Source organism: Primulina eburnea, chromosome 3 (assembly GCF_022965805.1).
Source record: "Primulina eburnea isolate SZY01 chromosome 3, ASM2296580v1, whole genome shotgun sequence".
In the NCBI taxonomy this organism is placed as follows: domain Eukaryota; kingdom Viridiplantae; phylum Streptophyta; class Magnoliopsida; order Lamiales; family Gesneriaceae; genus Primulina; species Primulina eburnea.
In genome coordinates this window covers 51520252-51545507 of record NC_133103.1, presented here as the reverse complement: position 1 = coordinate 51545507, position 25256 = coordinate 51520252, and the positions used below count along the sequence as shown (strand labels likewise).

At 36.1% G+C, this 25256-nt stretch overlaps 1 protein-coding gene across 1 annotated transcript; it reads right to left on the bottom strand.

Moving 5' to 3' along the window:
- Positions 1-4577: 4577 nt before the first annotated feature.
- Positions 4578-5372, bottom strand: LOC140827462 (elongation factor 1-alpha-like). The gene is made up of 2 exons (XM_073190138.1): positions 5299-5372; positions 4578-5187 (listed from the first exon to the last, which is right to left on the bottom strand). Exons 1-2 carry the CDS (start codon positions 5370-5372, stop codon positions 4593-4595), a joined length of 669 nt encoding a protein of 222 aa, XP_073046239.1. The 3' UTR covers positions 4578-4592.
- Between the last annotated feature and the right edge of the window lie 19884 nt (positions 5373-25256).

Below are 25256 nucleotides of genomic sequence, written 5' to 3'. Positions count from 1 at the left end.
TTCTGCACACGAGTCGAGATTTTTTTCCTAGCAGCGCCCTGAGCACAATTTATCATTTTTTAAATATTTATGCAGCATGATCGTGATTTTTATGAATTTATGAATATACGTTGCATGCTTGGTTTTAAGAAAAGTTACGCATGTGCATGATTTTGATAAGTGATGAAAATGATGATATTTTGAAGGATGAGAATTGGTTATGTCTATCGAAGTATATGTAAATGCTTAAGACGTATATATAAATGATGATGATGAGGCCTAGGCACAGTGGATGGGTAACACTGTCACTGATGTCGGACAGCCGCCGGGTACCGCGGTTCTATGTGTGATGGATCAATCGTAAATGATGAATGATGTACGACAGTCACAACTAATGAACTGAATTCACCAAAGGAAATGGTGTATAATGGTAAACGATGATAATGATGAGTTGTTTTGAAATGTAATGATTTCATATGGAACGCTTTTTAAATGCATGAAAAGTATGTTGATTACAGTATATTTTCACTACTGTGTGCTATGTATACGTAATTGTTATTTCTGGTACATGTGTATTGAGTCTTTAGAATCACTAGGCATGTGTGATCCAGGTGAGCATGTTTATGAGGGGACTGGAGGTGCCAAACTCTGAGTCGGTAAGACTGGATGTGCATGCACGGCCCGAGGACCACATTTCTTCTGCAAATGATGTTTTTATGAGTTTTGAGAGGGCATGAACATTTTTATACACACGCTGTTGATTTTTTGAATTTTTACTCGTTAGTGTTTAAGCATATTTTGTTGGATGAGCTTGGTCATTTTAAATTGCTTTAGTTTTACTGTCAAATATTTACGATTATTTTTAATTGATATATTTTTTAGTGGAGTGCATGCATGCAAAATATTTGAATGAGATTTTCTAATGTGAGCCTTCTAAATTTTTTTTTCCGCATTTTAAATAAACAGATGTTTCAGTTGGTATCAGAGCAAGGGTCCTGTATAGGGTTGTGCCACCGCCAGCTTCTGCCGCTCAGTCTTCAAGCCTCAAGTATGTAAGCTTTTATGTTTTAAATTATTTACTGCTGTCACCTGCAATGCCTTCATGATTTACGATTTGCGAGGATTTTCAGTGCATGTTTAACTGTTTTTATGATCTAAAGACTTATTATTTTGAAAAACTAAATTAATTGCATGATGGGTTACATTTATAAATTAGACTGTAATAAGATATGCCTCCCATACGTGCCCCTGCAACCAACCGTCAGGATGATATTCCTGGAGGCAGCATATGCCCTCCACCACCACCTATTGATGCAGCTATCCGAGTTCTAGAGGTATGGCTAGACTCTTGGAGCAGATACAGTAGGCTCCCAGGCCTCAGGTGTATGTATATGAGCAGTTCAGGCGACTTAACCTGAAGGAATTCAGGGGCACTACTGATCCATTCTTGGTAGAGGGATGTATTCGATCACTGGAGCTGCATTTCGAGTACCTTTAGATTAGATATGGAGACAAGGCAAGGTGATCCATCTATATGTTGAGAGATTATGCATCCCTTTGGTGGGAGGGGACCACACATGCAGTGGACTTGGCTACCCTCACCCGGGACATGTTCAAGGAGTTGTTCTATGGGAAATACTTTCCAGCTGCCGTCAGGGGCCACCTGACAAGGGAGTTTATGAGTCTCCGTCAGAGGGACTCATCTGTGGTGGAGTTTATCCGCAAGTTCGACAAGGGCTGCCATTTTGTGCCTATGATAGCTAGATATGCTGCCAAGAAGCTGAGACATTTCTTGGACGGACTGAGACACACCGTTCGCTGGGACGTCATGCTGATGAGGCTGACAGGTAATGATGAGGCCCCCGCCTGCGCTTTTCAGACCGAGCAGGCGCTGATGGACATAGACTTTGAGATGCAGAGGAACCGACATTAGATTCAGTCCAGCTCCCAGCCGCATAAGAAACAATACTCAGGGCCACCGAGGTAGGGGCAGCAAAAGTCCCAGGGAGAGGTTAGGAGGCCCCAGCAACAGAGACCTCCTCAGGCACCAGGGGCACCTAAGCCAAATGACAGACAACCATGCCTGCAGTGCAACAAGTTTCATGTCGACAAGTGTTTGTGGGGGACCTACATGTGCTTCGTTTGCGGACAGGAGGGTCACAAAGAAGCAAACTGCCTCAAGAACACGTGCCCCACTAGAGATTATGTGATGCACGCCGAGGAAGCTAATACAGATCCGGATTCGATACTGATTACTGGTAACCCTTTTGTTTAAGATTTTAATTTATCGCATGATTGCATGAGATTTTATGCTTGTATGATGAATTAATTATTGGGATTGATAACTTAGAAGAATATGACACATGCTCTACCTAGTCGAGACTAAGAATGTACTTGTTTAATTGGAGAATTTTAGGAACCAATTGCATTAACCGATAATTTTGATGGAGTCACTTTGCATATTTTGAAAAGTTGGGGGCCAAAGTGTAATTTTCGAAACTTTAAAGGGCTAGTTGGCAATTTTTATTTTCTAGGGATTAATTTCAAGATTTTGAAGAATAATTGGGTTAATTCGTTGAATTTTGAGGATTTTGGGTTAATTGACGATAAGAAATTTCTTAAGCTTCAACACGATTAGATTTGATGGTATGTTTTGTCACAGGGAAATTATATGTTTCAGGTGTAGCCACGCACGCATTGCTAGATTCAGAGGCTACACATTCGTTTATATCTGAATACCTTTTCAAGCGACTATGAATCATACAAGTAGGAGTCTTCTAACTATGGTTGTTTATGATTAATGTGAATAGCGCAAACCCAGTGTGGATGGGGTAGTTGTTTTAGCGCTTGTGAGTCGTTTGGGTTTTTATATGTCAATATGACTGAGGTTATTGACAGTTAAATTAGATCATAATTAGTTAATTAGGAGTCTTCTAACTATGGTTTAAGTTTGATTGAGTTCGGGTTAAAACCGGGTTTTCGATCCAAATTTTTTAAAACAAATTATAGAAATTAATGCATGGGCTCGAGTTTACGTCTAGGAAATGGTTATGAATGTGTTTTGAGATGTTTTAAAAATGTATATGTTATTACGAGCATGAATTTTTATGAAGATACAGAAAATACGTTGCATGCTTGATTTCAAGGAAATTTACGTATATGGATGATTTTATAAGTGATGAATACAATGACATGTTTTTGAAGGATGAGAGTTGTTTGTGACTAACACGAACACGAACACGAACATGAATACAAACACGAATATGTAAGGCCAAGGCTCAGTGGATGGGTAATATTGTATCTGATGTCCCCACCGCCGGATTCCGCGATTATACTTAGGTGGATCCATCGACTAGAGCTGATACAAAGTCACAACTAATGATTTGAATTCAAATTAAGAAAATGAACACATATATGTGTTTGCACAATATTTGGTGTTGCGGGCGTGCCAGGTGCGAAGTGCACCAATTTGCGTAAAAACAACGAAAATCTAACTTCTAAAAACTTGACGATTATGGATACTAAATTCGACCGTCGGTTCTAATCTCCTAAAATGACTACGACGCCAAAATAAAGAAAACTACTGGAATTTGGGGAATAAACTCCTGACATCATTTATATTTTCAACAAACAGTAGGAATTTACAAAATATGGAAATATAACACAAATAATTGCTGAAATCTAGAACTAGAAGACGCTAGAAATGTACTGGAAATACTTGAAAACTAGTGCAATGAAAGATTGAATTTTGCAGAGAGTATTTGCAGATTTTGTCTGTGTAGAGTTGTGTTGTTGAGTTCTCCTGTCGTTGTGTTAGCCGATTCCTTTTTCTTCCTGGCCGCTGCGTCCTCTTTCTCCACTCCCCCATGATCTCCACTATCTGCTCCCCTAATGCCACGATTTCTAACTATCCTCCCACGTTCTTTTTCTCTTCCGCGCTCAGTGCTCATTTTTTAATCGATTAAGAATTATTCTTTTATGGGCTTATTTAATTGGGCTTCAGAATTGACTTGGGCTTGTAATTAAATTATTTTTAGCCCAAACAATTGCCCCCCGCAAGCATTGGCCCGTGGGCCAAAATGCTTGTATGTAAACCAATTTTCAATTCCTCCATAGCTAGTATCCCACAAATGTTTTATGAATTGGGCTTCCACCAATGGGCCGAGCACTCAAACTTATTTTCCCTGGGCTTTGAATTTTCTAATCGTCTTTTGAATTCCCTCCCCCATCCAATTCGCGCCTGCTACTCGTCTTCTTCATCTCGCCGCTTTGCCCTTCGCTCCCCGCTGCTCTGAAATTTCTTCCGCTCGTTCTCCGCCACCTACGCCCGTCGCTGCCTAGAGATTTACCGATGGCTCGAGATTCTTCTCCGGTGCGCCCTTCTGAACCAAGCACTGCGGGCGCGTTCTCTGTCTCGGCCGTCGCTTCCATCTCGCCGCCCATCGCGTTCGCCGGCCCTGCTGTGGTTGCCGAGGGTCTATCATTGGTTCGAGGTTCTTCTCCGGCGCCTCTAAGTCGTCCATGGGCGTCCACTCGGGTTTCAGTCAGTTCTCCTCCGCTCGGGTCAGTATTCAACGACGACCATGGATACTTCCTCGTTTCTTGAACTCTATTCAATGTTTCCCGGCTCTTTGAATGTTGAACGATGTTAGTCGTCCTGATTGAATTGCAATTTTATTTCCTTCGCTTTTGTGGTGTACACGAGGAACTAGTGCCTCAATGAGGGTTGGGCCCTTGTACCAATCGAGGTTGGTCGACTTCTCAATCATGCTATCTCCCCCAAAACAAAAAATTGGGACGAATGGAATCTTGTAAGGATTGTAGCCAACTTTCTTGAGGTAGGAAGACACCTCCTTCACGATTTCATCGTATTTGACTTTTGAGTATTTTGGTGTGGTGGCATCCATTTTGTTGCAGCAACAAATCATTTGCTTGATCCCGAGAGTGAAGGCAAGCAATGCATGCTCACGGATCTGACCATCCTTCGAGATGCCAGCTTCGAAACCACCAGTGGTAGAGTCAATAATGAGAACATCGCAATCAGCCTGGGAAGTACCAGTAATCATATTCTTGATAAAGTCACAGTGTCCAGGAGCATCGATGACAGTGCAATAATACTTGGTGGTATCAAACTTCCATAGAGCGATATCAATTGTGATTCCAAGCTCACGTTCCTTCTTTCTGCTTTGTATGATTAACCTTGAGGCGCTTCAATTTCCCTGGAGAAATTTAAGGGTTTGACGATCGGTTTTGCCATGGCAGTGATCATTGTCATGTTATTCTATGTTATTTCCATATTGGATCCTTGTAGATGTTTACATGCCACTGTCCTTCCTCATTTGTTTATCTCGAACTCTTGCGAGGAGTTGGGCAACTTGACATTGTTTGGCCATCTATTAGCCTTTGCATCATGGTAGTAGTGCGATGGCTATTGCATGGACTTATTACATGCATCTGTCTCGGTCTTGACCACTCCTTTGGCTTCATCTGTTGCACCCACTGAATTAGATATGACATTGACTATTTTGATGCATTTACCTCGTGGAAGCAATGTATGCGAGCTTCATAAGCCATCATATGGCCTTCTCGCATCTACATTTGTGTCTGACAGGGGAGTCTGATATGTCCTTATCTTTGCTGTAGGTGTGTTGATTTCCAGCCAACCACCAATTAGGTCCAAAACTTCTCCAAGGTCAGTGGTTATTGCCGAAGATCGGTAAAAACTTTCATTTCTTCATGGCTATCTATTTTTCTGTTGTCTTGCTCTGTTAGTTGAATGTTCCCCGATTTCATATCTTTGTGTGTATCATCATTATCACGTTTGTTTCCTGCTTCGATATGTTGGTGTTGGTAAGTTCATTGATGGCAGGTAACACTGACTGAGGGTTGGCCATTGATTGGCCTCGGTTCTCCAGTGCATTCCACACATAAGCTTTGGTGTCATTTGGAGCTTTTTGAAACACAGGTACCTTTTAACTCTTATATGATCTTATGTGCTCTTACCTGCTGCATCCACTCCAGACAACTCCCTTGTCCTTTACCTTATGCATTGCACTTCAGTCGGATCCCTTTCCCGCATACACGTATATGCATTTGCACTTCAGTCGGACCCCTTTCCCGCATACACGTATATGCATTTGCACTTCAGTCGGACCCCTTTCCCGCATACACGTTTACTTATTGTTCTTGCATGCGGTGACTCCGCTTTTGATTTGTTGACTGCTGGTTTGGTGTTGTGGTTGTTGGGTAATGGATGTGGAATGAAGGTGGATTTGTATGGGGTGTTGTGTATTGGATGTTGGGAAGGAGTTTCTATTCGTTCTTAATCCACATAACCCAACTCATTTCAATAGCTTCAATCAAAATCATATGTTGGCTTAAAACTCCCCACTCGAGATTATTCTCTCCCTTCATTGATTATCGAAACACAATGGATCCAATATGATAAAAGTGGCCTACTGGCCAACTTTAATCGATCGTTTTCATTTTTGAATCATAACCAACAAATATTTACATTAGTGGCCCTAAGGCCTACTTCAAATAAAATCTTACAACATGAACATGAAGCTAGAACATACAAAAATGGCTGGTCAGCCTACTTTTCTTCCAAAGTCAATTTCTGGGTCCTCTTGGGGTTTACATATTGCCTTTGTCCTCTTCAGTTCTTCTTTTATTACTCATTATTCCGTTCGGTGATCCCAACTCCCCGCTCGTTGTGTTCCTTTCCTCCCATATTCTAAGTGGCCTCAAGGCCTACATTATGAATCTGTCACTGCACATGCAAACAACCAATTATAATGGCAGTATGGTCTATTCCACCATGATTTTTGGTACAATAAAAACATTGGAAATAAGTGGCCATAAGGCCGACTCCCTAGTGAAATAATGGACCTTCAACATAATGAATGAAGGTGGCTTATTGTCCCACTCTCCCCGATCAATTTTATTGTTGAATCATAAACAAAATATGTTTATTTCAGTGGCCCTAGGGCCTACGTCACATGACACCTTGAAATCAGGAACTTAATATATACAAAAGTGGCCCCGAAGGCCAACTCCCCACTGAAGAATGCCAACCCCACTGAAGAATGCCAACTCCCCAATCAAGATTAGCCTTCGTGATTGCTTTACTGGCAAGCTTTTCTTACTTCTTCCCTCATACTTGGAAAATAAGGCTTGAGATACTTGCCATTTATGCATCTTTTGTGTGATTGGTCATCTAGACTTGATAGCCAATATGCGTTTCCGTCCAACACCTTATGTACTTTGAATGGTCCCTCCCAATTGGGAGACCACTTGCCCAGCTTCCTATCTTTTGTTCCTAAAAGCAGTATAGCCTTCCACACTACTTCCCCCTTATGGAAGCTTTTCTTGTTAACTCTTTTGTTGTAGATTCTCGCTACTTTATATTTCTGTAACATTATAGCAATGTACGCTTGGATTCTCAGCTCCTCTGGTTCTTCTAACGGGTCTTGTACCTCATGTTGGCCATCTTCCAGTTGAGATGGCGCCATTAATAACTCGTCAACTTGAATCTCATCTTTTTCATGCTCCTCTTCGAACTCATCTTCATAAACCACTTCCGTCCCATGGATATTCCATTGTTCCTCATCGCATACTCTATCCGAAACCTGCTGCATGTAGACTTTCCACACGAAGGCTGCAGCCACCTCTTTCTCCATTTGGTTGTATTCAATCATCGATCTCCTCGATCGTCGGCTGAATCATCGGCCTATATGGCCCGAAGACAGTAGGTTTAAGTATCTGGTTCAACACTGAACTTGGGGTTAGGGACTGCATGTAAACTAGACTCTTTTTTCTATCCTTGCCACAGACTTTTATGGGCCCGAAATCCCCGTTATAGTATCTGGCCTCCACTGTGTTGGCATGAGCTTGGAAAGGCTGTGCATCGGCTTCCACAATCTCCACGTAATCTCCTTTCCAAAATAAAAAGAACCGGTGCATTGAGGATGTGATGCACTGATTTGCATGGATCCAATATCTGCCTAACAAAGCTTGGAAGTTGGCAGATGAGTTCACAACAAAAAATGCGCAAATAGACGATATACTCCCCACAACAACATCAGCTGGGAAAAACTCAATGTTCTTGGTGGTTTTTTCCGTAAACGCAGCAACGGAAACTTCTGTGGAGATTAGGTCCTCTTCATTTTTGCCCAAATTTTTAAACATCCTCACTGGCAAGACATTCACTACCGAGCCATTGTCGATTAACACTTTGGACACTGGCTTGCCATTCACATGAGCCTTGATGTATAAAGACCTTATGTCATTAGTCATATCGGCTGTTGTCTTTTCCAAAATCACATGCTTAGGCTTGTTAGGGTGATCTTCTCTGATAATAACTCCTGAACCTCTTTCGGGGAGTTTGTTGCAAACCTTCATCTCTTCAACAGCTACTTCAGACACTGACTCCCCGCATTCTTCCTCGACAAGTTTGAACCTTTCTGGTAGTATCGTCAATCCTGTGGCACAGTCCACTGATATGTGGAACTTCCCTATACAGAAACTGAATGTTTTCCTTTCTTGATTCTCATAATCACTCGGTAAATCATCGTCTTCGTCGACCCACTTATCTTCAGTGGCGGACCTACCAAAGTTTGACCTACTTCCCGCTTGTGATTCGATGACTGGCATATCATGTATGGGTTTATTGTCTACCTTAGAAAGTTCTTCCTTTTTTGCAGCCGCTTTTTCCCTCAACAGCCTTCTTTTCTGGGTTCGAGTTGGTGGCCTAGGGAATTTTCTGTGTTGGGCCACTCTCCATTCGTGGGTGAATTCTTTTTTGGCTGGATGTACAAATCTGGGTCGAGCTTCCCTGACCTCTACAGTCTTTCTCACCGGAGCTTCATTCACACGCTGACTTTTATCATGATAAAGTGACTTCTTCCTGATTTCTATCTTTCGTGGTTCAACTCTGTTCACGTTCCTCCTGTTCGAGTATCTCTGGTGCTGATTGCGAGACGACTCCCCTCTAAACAATTGATTCTCAAGCACTGGTCTCTTGAATAAATATTGGTTCTTCGGCCTAGAGGCCGCAGATTCACCAACACTTCTGGGAAAACGCTGCTGAAATGTTCTTAGTTGATTAGTACTATACCTTACAGCGGCCTCAAATAGTTGACCTTTCGGAATCCAACATTTCTTAATTATTCGGTCTTTCATTGCAAAGAATCGGCTTCTTCTCTTGTCATTCAACAAATTTCTCAAATTTGTGACGTTCACGTTTACCGATGCCGCAGGAGGAAATGGGTCATTGTCCACTGCCATGTACTCTTGCTTGTTAGGGAATTTCAATATTCCTTTGTTGATTCTTTCCTGCAGAACATTCTTGAAAGCCCAACACAATTTAGTGGAATGATTGTATGAGTTGTGATACTTACAGTATTCTCGACTTTTCAGCTCATCCTTAGTAGGCATCCGATGATCAGGTGAAAAAGCGATGAACTTTTCTTTAACCAGAAAATCAAATATGTCATCTGTTTTGGAAATATTGAATGTGTACTGCATGTCCTTGGGAGGTTGGGAGCTATTCTTCTTTTCAGTTTCTGTCAGCTTCATTTTTAGCAGGGGAACCGTGCATGAACCAGCTGATCGAATTTCTGCCAAAACATCTTCCACCTCCTGGTAATAAGATTCCATTGTTGTTTTCTTGTTAGACGACTCATCTGTCAATAGTTCCTCGTACTCCCCAACCTTTGCTGCAAGTTCAAAGAAATCTCTGAATTCCATATCCTGAAACTTCTTCTTATGCTCAAAGTCTAGCCTCTTTTGTACTATTTTGACAAACTCAGTCTCTGGCAGAAACACCTTGCACTTGTTCTTTGCTTTCTTGAACCTATCAATGAACATATCAGCTGTTTCTCCTTTTTTCTGAGATATCTTTGACAAATCAGCGATGCACGCCTCAGGCTCAGTTCGGTAAAACTGAGTAAGGAATTGCTTCTCCATATCTTTCCAACTTAAGATTGAGTTTCGAGGAAGTGCGGCATACCCCGAAAATGCCGTGCCAGTAAAGGTATTTGGGAACAATCTCAACTTCAAAGTAATAAAGTTTTCCAAGTTTGCCAGCTCCCCACACCTTATAGTGAACCTAGCAATGTGCTCAAGGCTAGATTGACTATCTTCTCCAGAAAATAAGCTGAAATCTGGTACTTTGTAACATCTGGGAAATGGATTGTTGATATCTATGTGGTTGGGGTATGGCTTGTGAAATTCTAGGCGGCCAATTTGTCTCAAAGCCGGCCCATACATTTCTTGCACAGTTTCTCTCACCATATCAAGATCGATCATTGTTGCGTTTTTGTTGGGGAGCAGATGGTGATAATAGTTTGCCCCCCGAGTCTGAGCCTCTGTACTGTAACCAACATTACATCCTTGGAAACTTCCATCAACTCCATGATAACCCAAGTGTGGTATATCATCATCCATTCCTGGTTGATACAAAGGATTAGTAATCGCATGGACTTGGTTGACAGGTTGTTTCAAACTCCCTGCTCCATCTGTACGTGGATATGGCCGAACTCTTCCACCTAAAGTTTTCTCCTTTTTATGTGATAGTGTGTAACTTCCTTCCCGTTGGTTTGGGAGTGCCAACTCTGGGCGGCGAGGATCGCCAGCCATTGAGTGTCCTGCTCCCTGGTCGAGTTCAGTGAATTGATTACTCCCCTGATCAGCCTCTTTAACAATGGTATTTTGCTCTTTGTTGGTTGATTGGTTCGGTTTACCCAATACTGTCTTCAAGCAATCAGACACAGCTTTGGACAGTGCTTCTGATATTTCTTCAAATTTTATCGCAGCCAACGTTTCAACCAAATGATTTGAAATATGAGCATATACCTCTGGAACATGACTTGGATGCAAATCCAACTCCCTGGTCGGCTCTTCAGAAGCCGATTGTTCTATCTGTGGAGCATGAGTCTCTTCCTGGCTTGGTAGAAACTTCCCGTCTCTTTGATTGACGTTTTCTTTCCTTCTTGGCGGCATAGTGATGGTCCCACCGGGCGTGCCAAAAATATGTTTGCACAATATTTGGTGTTGCGGGCGTGCCAGGTGCGAAGTGCACCAATTTGCGTAAAAACAACGAAAATCTAACTTCTAAAAACTTGACGATTATGGATACTAAATTCGACCGTCGGTTCTAATCTCCTAAAATGACTACGACGCCAAAATAAAGAAAACTACTGGAATTTGGGGAATAAACTCCTGACATCATTTATATTTTCAACAAACAGTAGGAATTTACAAAATATGGAAATATAACACAAATAATTGCTGAAATCTAGAACTAGAAGACGCTAGAAATGTACTGGAAATACTTGAAAACTAGTGCAATGAAAGATTGAATTTTGCAGAGAGTATTTGCAGATTTTGTCTGTGTAGAGTTGTGTTGTTGAGTTCTCCTGTCGTTGTGTTAGCCGATTCCTTTTTCTTCCTGGCCGCTGCGTCCTCTTTCTCCACTCCCCCATGATCTCCACTATCTGCTCCCCTAATGCCACGATTTCTAACTATCCTCCCACGTTCTTTTTCTCTTCCGCGCTCAGTGCTCATTTTTTAATCGATTAAGAATTATTCTTTTATGGGCTTATTTAATTGGGCTTCAGAATTGACTTGGGCTTGTAATTAAATTATTTTTAGCCCAAACAATATGTTGATATGATGAGATATGGTATGGAGAAGTTTTTGGACATGCTATGTTTAAGTTCATACTTTTAAGATCATGAAATGTATTTTAATTACAGTACTTTTCATTGTTGCGTGTTATGTATATGTACTTGTTATAACGATTCAGGTGTGTTGAGTCTTTAGACTCACTAGGTGTGAATAATGCAGGTGAGCACGATGAGTTTGAGACTTGAGGCATAGAAACACTGAGTAGGTGGAGCTAGGAGTGCGCACGATGGCCCGAGGACTTTCATATTTCCGCACTATATGTTTATGGGGTCATGGATGAAAATTGTTTTTTTTAATGCATTTTATATCTTTTTATATGTTGATGATACGACATGCTTTGATTGATGCGTTTGAGTTCTTCTCAAACAGTAGTGTATGAATTTGATGATATTTAATATTTATTTAACTGCAGTTATTTTTATCCAGTAATTGAATAACTTTTTAATACGCATGGTGGACTGTTTTCATTCGCATGCATGTGTATGAGCATTTTCAAAATTAGCTTGAAATTTTTTTTCCTAGCAGTATTTTAGTAGCACGAGTCATTTCAACCGTCATATTTTTAAACGATGGTGGCAAGTCGGGGATGGACATTTGATGCTTTTCATTCTACCTTGTCCATAGTTATGAAGGCATGTTATGTTGATTATCATAGTTATTTATAAAATTAGACTATTCTGTAAATCATTGTTTATATTACACTGAAATTTAAAATGTTATGCAAATCATTGTTTATATTACACTGAAATTCAAAATGTTATGCAACAAACTCCGAGTCAAAAGTTTGTCATTTAAACCTGAAGCCAATCATGTTGCTGACATCTCCTAGTGACTGCCACCCTTGAACAAGGAACACTGAAATTCAAAATGTTATGCAACAAACTCCGAGTCAAAAGTTTTTCATTTAAACCTGAAGCCAATCATGTTGCTGACATCTCCTAGTGACTGCCACCCTTGAACAAGGAACTAATTTTGAGTTGGTCATATATGATATTTTATAGGTTTGATACAAATTGAAAAAATGGACTCATAAGACGATAAAATGTGATTTTTTTTATTAATGCGCTCATTTGTAAAACAATACATGTGTAAAAGAGAATATAATTAAAAGATCAAACAATCAAATAATATAACACATTCAAAACCAGTGTAATGTAATGAAATAAATTTTACAATTTTGTTTAAATAATCACTTAAATATTACATGTACTGCAGTTTGGCTGCACAAATTTTGACAAAACTTTCATACTCAACATGTTCAAATATTTTTTCTCAATCGATAACATAGCAAATCTGTTCAATCTTTCACGTGGCATAGTTGATTGGAGACATTCTTATATTATCTTCAATTTAAAAACTATTTAGCAAAATATTGCAAAAGTGTGAGTCTGGTAAAAATAATGCAATATGTAGAAACTTTTACATGATTCTTAATTTTTTTGGCGTGGAATCCATGACAGATTGTCATGGGTTCTGAATCCGTGACATGCAGTCAGGGTTCTAGGAATCCGTGACTACCATAATTTAAATTGTTCGCAATTCCTCCGTCTTCTTTGTGCAATTCCTCCGACTTTTTTGTGCAAAATACTTGACGGCTGTTAAGAAATTCTTGTTTCCGATTGTGTTCCGACTACGCAAAAATAATAACCTTGAAATAGTTTCAAAAAGCACAAAATTATATTTATTATTTTTTAAATATCCCCATTATTATATTTATATGTGATTAATATTAAAAATATACTATTTAATAAAATTATATTATTCGTATAATGTTAGTGAACAAAATTATAAATACATTAATACAATATAAATAATACAAACAAAATATTAATAAATCGCTTAAATAACCTTCTCAAACGTGGTTATACGGAATTTATAATAAAATCAATGGACGATGTTAATATCTGAAATAAATGACAAACATTAACAGAAATTTACAGAAAACAAAATATTACTTCTTCATATATAATTACAATATTATCGACGAAATTAAACATTACCTCTTAACACCTCTTCGAATGAAATGGATGACAAAATCAACAAATAATATTAATGCAAGGCTGAAAGAGAAAAGAAGGATTTTACGCAAATGAATCGGAGGAAAGAAACATTTTGCGAGAATGAATCGGAGAAAGGAAGCATTTTGGACAGATGAAACGGAGAAAATGCGCCCAATTTAAAGAGGAAGAGTGACGGATTCCCTGGAATCCGTGATAGGCTCTTTTTCTTCAATTTTTTTTTTTAAATTTAGAATCCGCTATAAATTTTCTACGGATTGCACTATTTTTACAAATATCTCATTTTTACAATATTTTACTAAATAGTTTTTATTTAATTAATAATAATTTTTAAAAAAGCCTCAAAATTCAAACTCAAGACTAAACAGAAGTCAAATTGGGAATCCGCTATAAATTTCTATGGATCGCACTATTTTTACAAACATCTCATTTTCATTTTGAGATATTAAATTGTATATGTCTATATAATTAATATGTTTTTAAAAATAAAAATTTGCAATTTGAGATATTAAATTGCATGTGTCTATATAATTAATAAGTTTATCAAGTTATTTCAAATATAAAACATTATACAAAATTATTTAAGTAAAATAAATTAAAAACGGTGTAAACCATGTTTTAAATTATTACATGGAGGTGTTGATAATTTAAGTAAAATAATCATTATTTAGATTGTTGATCTTTTTTTATCCCATTATTACTTTTTATGTCAAAAAATAGTATTTTTCTTTGTAAATATAGGCCAAGTCAACCTTTCTTACAAATATAGATATGTGAGACCGTCTCATATGTGACTTTTTACAATTTTGATCGTTTATGTTGTTGGAATCGTGACTTAGTGCCGGATCTTTTAATTTTTGGTAAGTTTTGGCATTTTTCATCGGGTTATTAACATGTCATTGCACGTGTAAGTGTTATGTCAACGCTATGTCAGTACCACATCAACGCTGTGTTGGAGACATAGTCAAAATTGGAAGGGGAATAAACAGAGATATCGAAATAACACTGAAATTTGGAAAAATAAATGAATAAAATAGAAAAAAGGACAAATATACATAAATTAAATTGCAATTGTTTATAATAATAAAAATTTCATATAAATTAGATACAACTAGAAAAGTAATGTTTGAGTTGCTATAAAATATAAAATATTTAAGTTGTATGTATCATTATCATTAAAACAAGTATCTTCCATCTTACAAAAACGTTATATAATTTAAAAAAAATTAAGTTACATAATTACATCAATTATGCATCGATTAAACAAATATACTAAATATTCTTACAAAAACTTTATTTATTTGAGGATCTTTTACGTTATGTTCTTACTGATCGATTGTTTAAAATATATTACTATCTAAATTATATCAAAGTAATATTACTACTATATTTTTCTCTAATTATAATAATTTAAAAATCTGAATTATTTATTTAGTAGATTGTACATTGCTTGCAGAGGACACTTTTTAATTGAAAATAGTGAATTAGATTATAGCTTGGTGTTATAATATATATAAAATATAATACTTTGTATTAAATCGATATATGAAATTAAATAAATATAAAACTTGATAAAACTATATCATATACATCAAAAATCAAATGAAAATATAATTTTTCGTTGACATGTGGTTGTCTTTCAAGTCTTATCATTGCATAAATTCGTTTCATTAAATTAAACATTCAAATTCCTAAAAGGATTACGCAACTAACCCTATATCTTTTCAAGACTTCCAAAAACATTTATTTATCATGAAGACTTTTGTGAGACAGACTTACGGATCAATTTTGTGATAGAGATATCTTATTTGAGTTATCCATAAAAAATATTATTTTATATGTCAAAAATATTACTTATTATTGTAAATATGGACATAATTGACCCGTCTAATAGATAAAGATCCGTGAGACCGTATGACTATATACCTACTATTTATGTATTTATGGTTTATATATCTTTGGACTTTCTAAATGATATAAATAATTGAGAGATGAATGTGACTAAATTTCTCTATCAAATGAAGAATTTCTTTTCAAAATTTCAACTGATACCAAGTCTCTTTGAACTATGTAATTATGCTAGGAGATTATGGATTCGAGACTTGGGTAGGTATCACTCCACCAATCTGGTGTGTAGAGTCCTATGAGCAATGGTGCATGTGGAAAGCACGTGAGAGAAAATGTCCCAATAGGAACACAGGATTGGATTGGGCCTCCGAGAGAGCCCAAGATCGGGATAGTCCATGATCGCAAATTGATAAATATATAGATCAATAAAAAAAAACTAAAAATGCAAAACGATAAATATACCGGTCAATTATAATGTTCAATACCCATCTCCCAACGTCGAAAGTATACAAAACAGACAAATCGTAATGAAACGCAACAAAAACAATTATTAGGAAGGGATAAGAGGAGTCTATATGATTTATATGTAAACATATTTGCATTGCATAAAATCTATATAGTTAAAGATTTTTAAAAATAAGATCATGTCTCTGACTAGGGATGGATAATCCGAAGGGGTGGTATTATATAAACACTTTGATGGAGTTGTTTAGACGAGGAGAATAAACATCCCACAAAATTTTATTTTCCCGAGCTTAAGAGATCTCAACTGGTGTCAGTAGTTAAGATCAAATCTCGACTTTTGAGTATAGTAGACAATTTGAATAATCAGTGCGTAAAAACTCATTGGCTGAACCTCTACCAAGTATATCAGAAGCACCTAAATAGCCATCCATGGTGCTATAAATCCGTCACGTGAGCCCCGAAGGGAAGTGGTCGGTACCTATTATGTAACAGTTAAACAACAACGAAGATAAACAAAAATTATACATGAAACATATTTATGGATGCAATATGCAATGCATGTAACTGAGCTCAAAGTAAACGGGATAGACACGAGTCAATAAACGATGCGATAATAACATGAACAATACTCGAGCTAACGCACAAGAGGACCACATCATCATACAGCTAAAACGCCCAATTTAAGTGATGTGATCCGGGTGCATTGGGTGAGCAGGGTCGATGCAATTCACAGTATCTGATAAGAGTTTGTTTGGGAAGATGAGCAAGGGATATAGCTTCAAACGTAACCTACAAACAAGGAAATGAACTCGTGAATGGGCCCCGGAGAGGTGTTCGGCTTGACCACTCTGATGCTTAAGTCAGCAGGTGGAGGATGCAAGAGAAAATGGCTGTGTATATGTGTGAATATACGTGAATGCTAAGAGCATAAAAATAAAAATATTCGGATCCTTCAAATGAAATATATATCTGCTATTTAATGAGGAAATCTCATGATTACTTTGTTTTCCGTGCCTACCTACCACTTATGGCCAATGATGTTGACTTCCTGTCACGACTCCATACCTTTTTCATCAAGTCACATCAGTAGAATTCTGCCAAGAATGCTTATCGAGATAAGATTTTACATGTTTTCGCACTCGAGTGCGGCACTACTATCGAGGCTTCCCGGGTAGTGAGTCATCAGCCAGAAAGTTGTCCAAGAGCTCGGGCCTCTGATTGTCCGGGTAGATGACTTCCCGGGTACTTACTTGCTTTACAACTCATGAGACTTTTTCACCATCCTACCATGATCCGGGCTTGCCATTTAATATCACGGGTCATCCATAACCCGGGCTCTTCCAGAAATATCACCATTAAGCATGCAAGATATCCCATGCGATGGTAAAACAAACACTCATGAATTCGGCCTCCATGTAATAATGACCCGGGCTCTTCCAAGAAATCACCTTTAAGCATGCAAGATATCTCATGCGGTGGTAAAACAAACACTCACGAATTCGGCCTCCATGTAATACGCGCATCACAATCGAAATATTTTAAAAACAAAATTTAGAATATGGTTTACACCGTGTAATAATTTAAAGATGAAGAGTGACGGATTCCCTAGAATCCGTGTCAGGCTCTTTTTCTTCAAATATTTTAAAAACAAAATTTAGAATCCGCTATAAATTTCTACGGATTGCACTATTTTTACAAATATCTCATTTTTACAATATTTTACTGAATAGTTTTTTTAAATTAATATTAATTTTTAAAAAAGCTCCAAAATTCAAACTCAAAACTAAACACAAGTCAAATTGAGAATCTGTGGCAAACTGTCACGGATTTAGAATCCGCTATAAATTTATATGGATCACACTATTTTTACAAACATCTCATTTTTACAATATTTTACTAAATAGTTTTTGAATGAATATTAATTTTTTTAAAAAACCCAAACTTAAACTTAAGACTCAACACAAGTCAAATAGGGAATCTGTAAGGACCATGTATCGTATTATCGTAAATCATATGTTGATGATCGATAATTCATGAAATTGTTATGCTATTAATTGTACGAAGTACATAATTGACAGTGAAAGTGAGAAAATAGGTGATGATAATGAAAGACTGTATTATAAATTGATTTGTGCTTGGATGGCGTGTTGAACCGCAATAGAAAAGTGACACATTTTACGGTTTTTAGCATAATTATCTGAGTGTAGTCCAAATGAATTGAGACCAATTGCATTGGAAAGCTAATACATAGTACTAAAACTTTCATGTTTTGAGTTTTGTCCAAATTCAATTGGAAATAGGTGCAAAATCATCCCGAAGTGTATCATGTGCGTTGCAGTTTCTACATTGACACATTTTGGGAGAATGAGCATGACTCTCGCGTCTGATATCCAAATTGAGTGAGATTGGTGGCCAATGAAAGCCAAGACACAGATCTACCACTTTCATGTTGACCACTTATGCAAATGCGGAACCTAAAATAGCGTTTCGGACAGAACAAGACGCGCACCTGCGCAGGCCCGTGCGTGCGAACATGACAAGGCGCGCACTTGCACCAGTTCCGGCACGATTTAAGAATGATAAGGATGAGTGTTTGTACAGATTTCTTCATTTCCTTTGCTGAAGCTTTGAGAGAAAAGAAAGAAAACTGAATTCTATCGTTCGAATCTACCTTGAAACGTTGTCCAAACTTGAAACAAATTATATATTTGGAATCCTCTCGTTGAGCTCTTTCTTTTGAGGTAAGCTTCTTCTAGTTTCAGTATCTTTAATTATTAAAGTACTGGAATAGCATGTATTTGAAGTCAAGATTCATATATGTGGTAGAATAACCGACAAGAAACTAAGTTTCGAAGTCAGAATTGAATTATGTTATGATTTCGATTTGATATTAATTTTTGAATTTTCAAAAGATATTTGAAACTTATATTGTTGATTTTGAATGATGTTATGGATTGAAATGAATATGATATTGATGTAAATAGATTATTATACTGATATCTTCAAGCTACATCGACTGGAACGAAGAATTGAGATTGTTGCGACCAAATAACATGTAGCATGTATCTGTATCATATGATATATGTTTTATTGATTTGATTGAGAATATATGTCTATATGCCTAATTTGTTGAGTTGATGTGGCATACATGACATACACGTTGAGCTATGATCCTTAGATACCTATTTATGATTGGATCTGATTCTGGGGTTTGTGAAAACGATGTTATGTTTGGCATTACGTGGCCCTTAAAGCATAGTCATTAGTGGCCTCGATGATTGATTGAGATTTGAGATTTGATAGCGCTTTGTCGACGTTATCATACGAGTATCCCTGATTGAGGTCGGTGTGCCAGCTCAAGCAGTGATTTGATAGCGTTCGTTTGATTCTGACATGTGCTCAGTGGATGGGCATTTGACCTGATACCTCCAAAATTGACCTATAAGACCGTTTCACGTAAGTTTTTGTGAATTCATAGATATTGTCAAAATAAACAACAAAAATTTATTTGAAAGAAAAAAAGTAAAAGGCACATAATCTATCCTCATACCCCACAAAACTCAAAGGCTTTTTTAAAAAATAATATTAATTAAAAACTATTTAGCAAAATATTGCAAAAGTGTGAGTCTTGTAAAAATAATGCAATCTGTAGAAAATTTTACAGGATTCTTAATTTTTTTTAAAAAATAAAAGAAACAGAGGCGTAGAATCCGTGACAGACTATCATGGATTCTGAGTCCGTGACACGCAGTCACGGGTTCTAGGAATCCTTGAGTGCCATCATTTAAATTATGCGCAATTCCTCCGAATTATTTGTGCAATTCCTCCGACTTCTTTGCATTTCCTCGCCTTCTTTGCGCAAAATACTTCAAGGCTGTTAAGAAATTCTTATTTTCGGTTGTGTTCCGACCATGCAAAAATAACAACCTTGAAATATTTTCAAAAAACACAAAATTATTATTTTGTCAAATAGGGAATCCGTGACAACTGCTTTTTCTTTAATTTTTTTTAAAATTTAGAATCCGCTATAAATTTCTACGGATTGCACTATTTTACAAACATCTCATTTTTACAATATTTCATTAAATAATTTTTAATTAATATTATTTTTAAAAAAAGCCCCAAAATTCAAACTTAAGACTAAAAATAAGTCAAATAGAAAATCAATCGACGGTCATAACTACAAGAATATATTATTAAAAAATGAAAGAAAGAAGATCGAGTTTTTTTTAAATAAAATAGTAATAAAAAATTTAAAACAAACGCAAGCTTACTCAAATTAAACGAGACGTTTTTTTTCTTCTTCTTGTCTTGTTAATTCAATAAATTTATATAATTGTCACTTTTAAAAATATGTAAAATTTAAAAATAAAAATTTGCATTTTGAGATATTAAATTGCATGTGTCTATATAATTAATAAGTTTATCAAGTTATTTCAAATATAAAACTTATTGTGATGGTGCGATCATGTTTCCTCGATTTAGGGCTTGGGACGACTAGGTTGTGCGAAGGGTTGAGGGCAACGTGGATGGGGCTAGGGACCACGGCTAGGTCGATCCAGGAGGGTCTTAAGGAGGGATAAGAAGGATTGGTTCGATCCTGGTCCGGGCTGGTTGAACGTGGAGTAGAGGTTGGTTTCAAATGTTGTTTGGGATTTTTGATCCGCGGGGCTAGCACCGCAGCGCCCGATCTTCGGGGCTGGTAGCGCTGCAGTGCTGATGCCGAGCGCGATGAGTGCCTCAGCACCACAGTGCTAGAGCTAGGCGCAAACCCATTGTGGATGGGGTAGTTGTTTTAGCGCTTATGACTCATTTGGGTGTTGATATGTCGATATGACTATGGTTATTGACAGTTAAATTAGATATTACTTAGTTGTTTAGGAGTCTTCTAACTATGGTTTAAGTTTGATATTAGACGTGTTGGTCATATATGATATTTTATAGGTTTGATACAAATTGAAAAATGGACTCATAAGACGATAAAATGTGATTTTTTTATTAATGCGCTTTTTTGTAAAACAATACATGTGTAAAATAGAATATAATTAAAAGATCAAACAACACATTCAAAACTTGTGTAATATAATGAAATAAATTTTACAATTTTGTTTAAATAATCACTTAAATATGAATGTACTGCAGTTTGGCCGCACAAATATGATAAAATTTTCACAGTCTACATGTTCAAATATTTTTTCTCAATTGATAACATAGCAAATCCGTTCAATCTTTCACGTGACATAGTGATTGTAGATATTCTTATATTATCTTCAATTTGAATAAACTTTTTTCTTTGGATGGAATTGTAACAGGTATTATTAATAAAATTCCACAACATATATAACATAATGTACATCAATTTATTTTAGATAATTAAGCACTTACTTGGATAACAACCATCCATTTTCTACCATTCTTTTAAAACCCCAAAAACCCAACTTTTATGAAATTTACTTTGGCTTTCCCATTCTCAAGCCAATTAAACAACGAACCAAGCTATCCTCCATTGCATGTGATTTACGAGTGAAGGAGAAAAATTAACAGTATGTATCACTTGAGAAGATATCACATATATTTTTCCATTAGACGTATTAGCCCGATTCATACTTAACGTGGAATACAATATTTTTATTATAAAAATTATATTTTTTAAATGAAATGGAACAATTGATTTATAAGACCGTTTCACTTAAGTTTTTGTGAATTAATATATATATATATATATATATATATATATATATATATATATATATATAATTTTACAGGATTCTTAATTTTTTTTAAAAAAAATAAAGGAAACAGAGGCGTAGAATCTGTGACAGACTGTCAAGGATTCTGAATCTGTGACATGCAGTCACGGGTTCTAGGAATCCGTGAATACCATCATTAAAATTGTGCGCAATTCCTCCGACTTCTTTCCATTTCCTCGACTTCTTTGCGCAAAATACTTGAAGGATGTTAAGAAATTCTTGTTTCCGGTTGTGTTCCGACTACGCAAATAAAATAACCTTGAAATATTTTCAAAAAGCACAAAATTATATTTATTATTTTTTTAATATCCCCATTATTATATTTATATGTGATTAATATTAAAAATATACTATTTAACAAAATTATACTTATTTGTATAATGCTAGTGAAAAAAATTATAAATACATTAATACAATATAAATAATACAAATAAAATATTAATAAATCGCTTAAATTACCTTCTCAAACGTGGTTATACAGAATTTGTAATAAAATCAACGGACGATGTTAATATCTGAAATAAATGACAAACATTAACAAAAATTTACACAAAACAAAATATTACTTCTTAATATATAATTATAATATTATCAACGAAATTAAACATTACCTCTTAACATATCTTCGAATGAAATGGATGACAATATCAATAAATAATATTAACACAAGGCTGAAGGAGAAAAGAAGGATTTTACGCAAATGAACCGGAGGAAAGAAACATTTTGCGAGAATGAATCGGAGAAAGGAAGCATTTTGGACAGATGAAAAGGAGAAAATGCGTGCAATTTAAAGATGAAGAGTGACGGATTCCCTAGAATCCGCTGTCAGGCTCTTTTTCTTCAAATATTTTAAAAACAAAATTTAGAATCCGCTATAAATTTCTACGGATTGCACTATTTTTACAAATATCTCATTTTTACAATATTTTACTGAATAGTTTTTTTAAATTAATATTAATTTTTAAAAAAGCTCCAAAATTCAAACTCAAAACTAAACACAAGTCAAATTGAGAATCCGTGGCAAACTGTCACGGATTTAGAATCCGCTATAAATTTATATGGATCACACTATTTTTACAAACATCTCATTTTTACAATATTTTACTAAATAGTTTTTGAATGAATATTAATTTTTTTAAAAAAACCCAAACTTAAACTTAAGACTCAACACAAGTCAAATAGGGAATCTGTAAGGACCATGTATCGTATTATCGTAAATCATATGTTGATGATCGATAATTCATGAAATTGTTATGCTATTAATTGTACGAAGTATATAATTGACAGTGAAAGTGAGAAAATAGGTGATGATAATGAAAGATTGTATTATAAATTGATTTGTGCTTGAATGGCGTGTTGAACCGCAATAGAAAAGTGACACATTTTACGGTTTTTAGCATAATTATCTGAGTGTAGTCCAAATGAATTGAGACCAATTGCATTGGAAAGCTAATACATAGTACTAAACTTTCATGTTTTGAGTTTTGTCCAAATTCAATTGGAAATAGGTGCAAAATCATCCCGAAGTGTATCATGTGCGTTGCAGTTCCTACATTGACACATTTTGGGAGAATGAGCATGACTCTCGCGTCTGATATCCAAATTGAGTGAGATTGGTGGCCAATGAAAGCCAAGACACAGATCTACCACTTTCATGTTGACCACTTATGCAAATGCGGAACCTAAAATAGCGTTTCGAACAGAACAAGACGCGCACCTGCGCAGGCCCGTGCGTGCGGACATGACAAGGCGCGCACTTGCACCAGTTCCGGCACGATTTAAGAATGATAAGGATGAGTGTTTGTACAGATTTCTTCATTTCCTTTGCTGAAGCTTTGAGAGAAAAGAAAGAAAACTGAATTCTATCGTTCGAATCTACCTTGAAACGTTGTCCAAACTTGAAACAAATTATATATTTGGAATCCTCTCGTGGAGCTCTTTCTTTTGAGGTAAGCTTCTTCTATTTTCAGTATCTTTAATTATTAAAGTACTGGAATAGCATGTATTTGAAGTCAAGATTCATATATGTGGTAGAATAACCGACAAGAAACTAAGTTTCGAAGTCAGAATTGAATTATGTTATGATTTCGATTTGATATGAATTTTTGAATTTTCAAAAGATATTTGAAACTTATATTGTTGATTTTGAATGATGTTATGGATTGAAATGAATATGATATTGATGTAAATAGATTATTATACTGATATCTTCAAGCTACATCGACTGGAACGAAGAATTGAGATTGTTGCGACCAAATAACATGTAGCATGTATCTGTATCATATGATATATGTTTTATTGATTTGATTGAGAATATATGTCTATATGCCTTATTTGTTGAGTTGATGTGGCATACATGACATACACGTTGAGCTATGATCCTTAGATACCTATTTATGATTGGATCTGATTCTGGGGTTTGTGAAAACGATGTTATGTTTGGCATTACGTGGCCCTTAAAGCATAGTCATTAGTGGCCTCGATGATTGATTGAGATTTGAGATTTGATAGCGCTTTGTCGACGTTATCATACGAGTATCCCTGATTGAGGCCGGTGTGCCAGCTCAAGCAGTGATTTGATAGCGTTCGTTTGATTCTGACATGTGCTCAGTGCATGGGCATTTGACCTGATACCTCCACAATTGACCTATAAGACCGTTTCACGTAAGTTTTTGTGAATTCATAGATATTGTCAAAATAAACAACAAAAATTTACTTGAAAGAAAAAAAAGTAAAAGGCACATAATCTATCCTCATACCCCACAAAACTCAAAGGCTTTTTTAAAAAATAATATTAATTAAAAACTATTTAGCAAAATATTGCAAAAGTGTGAGTCTTGTAAAAATAATGCAATCTGTAGAAAATTTTACAGGATTCTTAATTTTTTTTAAAAAATAAAAGAAACAGAGGCGTAGAATCCGTGACAGACTGTCATGGATTCTGAGTCCGTGACACGCAGTCACGGGTTCTAGGAATCCTTGAGTGCCATCATTTAAATTATGCGCAATTCCTCCGAATTATTTGTGCAATTCCTCCGACTTCTTTGCATTTCCTCGACTTCTTTGCGCAAAATACTTCAAGGCTGTTAAGAAATTCTTATTTTCGGTTGTGTTCCGACCATGCAAAAATAACAACCTTGAAATATTTTCAAAAAGCACAAAATTATTATTTTGTCAAATAGGGAATCCGTGACAACTGCTTTTTCTTTAATTTTTTTTAAAATTTAGAATCCGTTATAAATTTCTACGGATTGCACTATTTTACAAACATCTCATTTTTACAATATTTTATTAAATAATTTTTAATTAATATTATTTTTAAAAAAAGCCCCAAAATTCAAACTTAAGACTAAAAATAAGTCAAATAGAAAATCAATCGACGGTCATAACTACAAGAATATATTATTAAAAAATGAAAGAAAGAAGATCGAGTTTTTTTTAAATAAAATAGTAATAAAAAATTTAAAACAAACGCAAGCTTACTCAAATTAAACGAGACGTTTTT